The 7000-nt window shown below is 38.7% G+C and overlaps 1 protein-coding gene across 3 annotated transcripts; it reads left to right on the forward strand.

Annotated features, from left to right (window-relative positions):
- Positions 1-544: 544 nt before the first annotated feature.
- Positions 545-3496, forward strand: LOC122076532 (triacylglycerol lipase OBL1-like). Of its 3 annotated transcripts, none has more exons than XM_042641870.1 (5): positions 545-977; positions 1432-1658; positions 1846-1879; positions 2202-2821; positions 3103-3496. In XM_042641870.1, exons 1-5 carry the CDS (start codon positions 671-673, stop codon positions 3358-3360), a joined length of 1446 nt encoding a protein of 481 aa, XP_042497804.1. In that variant the 5' UTR covers positions 545-670; the 3' UTR covers positions 3361-3496. The 3 variants fall into 3 exon arrangements, with proteins under 3 accessions (XP_042497804.1, XP_042497813.1, XP_042497822.1); XM_042641879.1 differs by having other exon boundaries at positions 546-977; positions 1432-1604; XM_042641888.1 differs by lacking the exons at positions 1432-1658; positions 1846-1879 and having other exon boundaries at positions 546-977.
- Positions 3497-7000: the final 3504 nt, after the last annotated feature.

A 7000-nucleotide genomic window follows, 5' to 3' on the forward strand; every position in this document is an offset into this window, starting at 1 on the left:
ATCCTTTCCTTGAGCACATGCTTTTTAAACTTGGTTTTCATCCTACTTGGATTAATTGGGTAATGCAATGTGTCCACAAAATCTTATCATATCAAGTTGAATGGTTCTCTTTTTGGTCCTATCATACCCCTCATAGGGAACTTAAACAAGGGTGCCCATTGAGTACTTAGCCCCCGATTATTGGATTATTGGATTATTGGATTATTGGATCATTTATAAATAGGATCATGCCTAGCATATGAAGACCAACTTAAATAGGTAGATCACGATGCAAAGTCCTAAAGTGGAGAAACCTAATGAGGCTGGATTGAAATTGACCTGGCCTGACTGATTGACACCCCTAGGACTTTGTGACCGGGTGCCTTGCTAGTTGTGGTTTTAAAACAACAGTTTTACCCATTTGTTCCATTGTTCTACTCGAGCTAGAGTAGAGCTCAACCTTTAGGTAACAGTTTATCTTTTTTTCTTTGGATGAAACAAAGTTTACTTTTTAATTAATTGCAAGGCGACAGTGCAATTAAGGCTATATAAGATGGGTTACATTGGCACTTTGAAGCCAAATCCTAACTCATTCCGTTCGTCTTCTCCTTCCGGAAGAACCTTCTCTTCTCTTCTCTTCTCTTCTCTTCTCTTCTTTCTCTTCTCTTCTTTCTCTTCTTTCTCTTTAGCCATGGCTTCATCCGGCTCCTCAAGCTATATGATCTATCATCATGAAAATCTAAATATATCTAATATTTTCAGTATCTTAGTGTTTGGTAGAAGCTTAGAGGGCTCGGATATTGTAGAATGTGGTCCTCAGGAGACCAAGCCTGAGAGCTTCTTGGACAACTTGATAACCCTTATCACCTTGATCCTCCAGAGGGCAATGATATGGCTGAGTGGACCAGCAGCTTTAGTTGGTTTGATTATAGAGTTCACCTTGAATCTGTTTGTGCTTAATGGTGGCATCTTTGGATTGCCTATTCGCATTATTACAGGTCTTCACTCTACCATGCTTCTTTATCATTCCAAGTGATTCTGCATCAGAGCTTGTAAATTTCAGAAACAGACCAGCCCCCAAGCTGGAGCAAATTCATGCATGAGCATTTGTGAACTTTTGTTTTCAACTCTCTCGTGAACTGCTCTCTCTCTCTCTCTCTCTCTCTCTCTCTCTCGTGTGTGCATTTGTGGTCTGTGTTGAACTCTTGAGAACTGTTGAACTCTCTCTCTCTCTCTCTCTCTGTTGAACTCTCGTGAACTGTTCTCTCTCTTTCTCTTTTTGCTAACGTGGGTCTATACTGATCCCACAATTACATGAATTGGTCATACAAAGTTGAATAAGAACCATTTTGTTTTGTTTTTTTTTTCTGTTCATTGGAATAATTTACTTTCCTTTGGCTAAAGATTTTATTCCGAAATTTTCATTTTATTGATGTGTGTTTCTTTGTGAAGGGTCACTAAAGATTCCAAAGCTGAAATCGGCTGATTATCAGTCGATAATTGCGTTAATAGATGATCGAAAATCTCTACAAAACTCTTACTTATCCAGTCTTCTATTGATTAAGATTCCTGTCCATGCCATAAAATTCATCAATCCATTGGATCTTTGCATGATGGCTTCTAAGGTAGCTTATGAGAATCAAGAATATGTGACAAACGTTGTCACCAACTACTGGAAGGTATATTTTATATATCTTTGTCTCTCATATCTTAAAAGGCCTTTTGTTGGGGTGATCATTTATTAACTCTAGAAATTAATGGTAGTTAAGTACCCCTTCTCTCTCTCTTTCTCTTTCTCTCATCAATAGGAAATTGAGTGTTGTACTTGTACAATAGTTCTAATTCTAATATTATTATGAAATGCAGATGCATTTAGTGGGATTCTATAACTTCTGGAATGGTGAGGTCCTATATTTTTACTTTTGTCCTTCCAGGGTTGATGGATCCTTCTAGCTCAACAACTGTCTGTTTTTTGGATCGGGGTTCTTTGGAGCATGCTACACAGTGTAGCGTAATCTAAGGACTAGGAGCCCTTAGACACGCAGCCCAAGGCCTAGGTGTACAGCTCAAGGTTCTCTCAACCCTTGGTTCTACGCTACACTGTGTAACAATTAATGAGCCACTGAGGATGTGCGTTCTTCACATTTAAATGAATAAAATTTTGATTTTCCAAAGAAAAATTTACAATACTTTTTAACAAAAAAGTGAATAATATCTTGCAGAGTCTTTACAAAGAAACGATACCCAAGCTTTCATATTTTGTGACAAGCCAGAAAATGCTGAGATGATTGTTGTTGCATTCCGTGGCACGGAACTGTTCAATTTACGTGATTGGGCCACCGATATTGACCTTTCATGGCTCAACTTGGGCGAAATGGGAAAGGTACATGTAGGTTTCATGAGGGCTCTTGGCTTTCAAAAGGATGCAAAGGATGCTCAGACAGGTTGGCCAAAGGAGAACAAAGGAGATAAGGTGTTAGCATATTACACCATAAAGGAGAAGCTAAGACAATTGCTGGAACAAAACCCAAACGCCAAGATATTAGTGACTGGGCATAGCTTAGGTGGTGCACTTGCAATTCTTTTCCCTGCTATACTTCTGTACCACCAGGAAAATTCCATCTTAGATAGACTATGTGGGGTTTATACTTTTGGACAGCCTAGGGTTGGAGATAGGAAATTTGGATATATCATGGAGAAACAGTTAAATGGGACTTCCAGGAGGTATTACAGGGTGGTTTATAGATATGACATTGTTCCTAGGGTACCCCCTCAATGGTCTCTTTTACCTTTTGCCCACTTCGGAGTCTGCATCTATTACAAAAGCTGGTATAAGGCTCAGGTAAATGAGTTGATCTTTCTTCGTTAATTATATAGTTTTATCAATTGATTTTGGAATAAATTAGACAAGTGGGACATGAAATAACCCCTGTGCACCTCCTGGGGATGCATGCCCCTATGTCTTAGCGTAGCCATTATGTCTCACTAAAAATTACTTGCCCATTTATTTTATTTTAGGCTACTATATCTAGGTGTTGTCACACACTAGCGGGTAGTTTTATTTTTTCTTTTCTTTTCTTTTCTTTTATTTTTTGCTACTAATGTTTGTTTCATGTTTAACAGATCTCAAAGGAAGAACCAGACAAGAACTACTTCAATCTGTTGTACTTTCCTTCCCAGTACATTAATGCATGGTTTGACTTGTTTAGGGGTCTGTTTGCTGGCATCCGACATGGGAAAGAATTTAAGGAGGGTAGCATCCCTATTGGGGCAAGGCTTTTTGGGCTCCTCATACCAGGATTAGCCTCACATGGTCCTAGAGATTATGTGAACGGCACAAGGCTTGGGAATATAGAAATAATGGAGGAGGACAATATTTGAATTTCATTTTTTTTTTCTTTTTTCTGGTAAAGAAAACTTATGTCTAGAAAAGGAGTATTGTTGCAGTTTGAAATGTAGTTGATGTCGTCTTGTATTTCTTCATTGTTTAAATAAAATATGGTTTATGTTTTCGCCACTATTAACTATATTAAGGATGGAAAAAAAATTAGGGAATCTCTTGGAAAATTACCATAACTTTTTCAAGCTAATGTGATAGTTGATGCCTTAGAAGAAAGTTGCTTGCTCTTTGTCTCATTTGTTATGGACCATCGATCATCTAAGGTTTGTTGATAGTGATGTTGTATGGGATGCTATTGGCAGATCTAGATTTCATTTATTATCCCAAATCCTTCATCTTCCTCAAAAAACCTTGTGTTAGACTGTTTAGGGTTTCACAACAAACCCTAATAGGTTCTCATACAGACAACTAAAACATAAAGTCGAACCAAAACATAAATGATCGCTTTGTACCTTTTACCTAGTATGCTGAAGACAATCGGCACCGTTCTTTTCAGTTTTTCTCTCTTGGTTATGGATCTTCTACAGTCCCTTAGATCTCTTTGGTTCTCTCACTTTAGTGATAAAGTGAGAAAGAATGAATGATGACTATAGGGACCTAGAACCCAGGATTTATAATACTGTCATGCACCCAAAACCTAAAACCCTAAACCACAATGGGTTGGGCCAGCATATCCTTAGACCTGAGAGTAGATTAAGCCAGTTCATGCAACTTGACTCTTACCCATTTAATCAACCCGAATAATTAATTAAGCCCATAAATCTAACAATCTCTCACTTGAGCTACATTAATTATAATGATGTCTTTAAAATTGGTGTGGTCATAGAATCTCATTACATTAGCCACTCTTACTGTGATTCAGTTGAAAAACCAATCACATTGAACAAAATCAGAAGATATACCTCAATATACGGCATATAACTTTCTATCATTACAAACATAAATAAATTTCTAAACACGAATCTATGTGGGATATTAACATGAAAATATTGACATATCCTCAAATAACACTATTGTCATTTCATGTAGGTCCTTAACTATGATATTAACAATTACTCTGGTAAATTGTTTTTGATATGAGGTTAATATCTAACTGTGACTTTTCGCCTATAAACTGTGATAAACATTGCCTTTGAACTGTGGTAAGTACTGCCTTTTAAACTATGGTAAAAATTACTTGTAACCATGTTCAAATGAAACCATAAGGCAATTAACAAACGGAATAACCTTGCATGACATAAATGGTAAAACATAATCATAATCCATCAAATTGTACCCTAAAATATACAGGCTAAAGTTTCAAACATAAACAAATAGTCAACAAGAAGTAAAGCTCCCACTAACTATTTTTTCGCTAGAAGGTCAGATTTTATTGAATAAGAGAAAAAAAAAAAGGAATAAGAAATATGATACAAAAGCCTGAAGTGAGCCTCCACCTTCAGCATTGCCATCAGCAGAGGCTCACAACCACTATCTCAAAAATCTAAATCGAGTATAGCCTGCTTCGTCAAGAACTAACTCCTGCTGGATGCGAGGAAGCAAGGAGACATTCTCAGAGGATATCCCAAATTTTGTAGCTTCCTTAGCCAAAAAATCCGTAATGGGATTGGCTTCTCTTTAACAGTGAGATATCTTCCTTCAATGTCATTTAAATATCTAAGGATATGGTTCCACTCCTAAAGAGCGAACCAAGGAATAAGTCTGCGGTGAAGGAGGGAAACGATTGCAGAGGAGTCAGACTCAATCCACAGGCGCTGGATGCCTTTGTTATGGGTGATCTTGATCCCCTTTAAAGTACTCCAGATCTCTGCCGCAAAACTGTTAGAAATTCTAAAGAAAATCTAGTAGCCAACCAACATTTTCCCATCATGGTCCCTAAGGACACTGCCTCTTCCGACTCGACCCGGATTGCCAAGTGCGCATTCGGCTGAGTTGAGCTTCACGAAAGAGTGCATAGGCTTGCACCAGTGGATCTCCAAAATAGAAGGGGATGACTGGCTAGACTTTTCAAGATGCATCCTTCTGCATATGATGAAGTCCTCGAGCGACTTTATTGAAAATTTTAATCTGCTGCAGAAAAAACCAATCTCCCTTTTAATTCCACTGAGAAGCATAGAAAGGCTTCTCTTTTTCCCCTCAAATCTTCGCCGATTTATTTTGTTCCATATTGCCGCTAATGTGGTGAATAAGCCTGTAAACCAAAACACCAACCTTTCCCCCTATTATTCCACCAAGACGCCATCTCTGCCACAGAGGCTTTCCTAGTCCAGATCACATTAAAAAACTCTGCAGTCTTGCTCCATAAAATAGAAGAAAATTCACATTCCAGGAATAGATGCGAAAACGACTCAGCACTTGAGCCACATAGATCACACCTAGAAGGGAATTGGATTCCTCTTTTCTGAATCAAGTCATCTGTTGGGAGCTTTTTATGGAGCCAACGCCATCCCAATAAGGAGATCCTAGGTGGGAGATGATTCCGCCAAACAAGTGAAGACCAAGAAACCATTGGAGACAAGGATCTCAAGCCTTCCCAGGATGATTTCACAGAGAATAACCCCATCGGATCAAGGCTCCACACGCACCTGTCCTCCAAAGGCAATGATGAAAGATTTATCTCTTTAATTTTTTGAAAAATCTCACGTAAAAAATTCGAATGCACCAGGGGCAGCACCCATCTTCCATTTTCAATGAACAGTGCCACAAAGTGTGAGGGGTTTGACAGCTCCTCTTCTTCCAGGATTGATAGGTTCCGAATGGAGTTTGGACCTAGCCAGTTATCATTCCAAAAATCAACTCTTCTGCCGCTGCCAATGACCCATATCTCATGATCAGAGATAAAATTCCACATTTTTTTAACACCAGGCCAAATAGAAGAGCACTTGTAGGATCTCCTAAAAAGACCAATGCCTATCAAAAATCTAGCATGAATGAACCTGCTCAGCTAGGAATCTTCATTCTTGATCTTCCAAGTCAATTTAGCTAAGAAAGCCATGTTGACCTCGCGGAGTCTTCTTATGCCCAAGCCGCCCTCCTTTTTGGGCTTACAAATTGAGTCCCATTTCATAGTGGTTGCTTTGGTGGAATCAATCTCCCCCATCTAGATAAAGTTTTAGATCCATTTTTCAAGGCATTTGATTAATGTCACAGGCCACCAATAAACCGAGAAACTCTGTGCAGAGGCATTCTAGATATAATCGACTTAACCAACTCCACTCTTCCAGCCATGGAGAGGAGTTTCCCTTTCCAACCAGCAAGCTTGGCTTTAATTCTATCCATGACAGGGAGGAGGGGGTCCCTTTTGATACGTCCTTGGAATATTTCAACTCCAAGATACTTGGTAAGAAAATTGCAGCAAGGAATAGCAAGCTCTTCAGCAATCCACTGCTTCCTTATAGGGGGGATTTTACCCAAAAATAATTTACTTTTTTCCAAATTTAAAAACTGACTTGAGCATCTCTGGTAAAGAGAAAGAAAGGAATTTAAGTTCCTAACATACCTCTTGGTGGCATTTATAAATATGAAAACATTATTTGCAAATAAGAGATGGGAGGGCACTTCAACTCCATGTGGGCCTACTAGCGGTTTGATCAAACCTTTCGCAGATCAGCCATACCGTGG

Source organism: Macadamia integrifolia, chromosome 1, assembly GCF_013358625.1.
Source record: "Macadamia integrifolia cultivar HAES 741 chromosome 1, SCU_Mint_v3, whole genome shotgun sequence".
Classification (NCBI taxonomy): domain Eukaryota; kingdom Viridiplantae; phylum Streptophyta; class Magnoliopsida; order Proteales; family Proteaceae; genus Macadamia; species Macadamia integrifolia.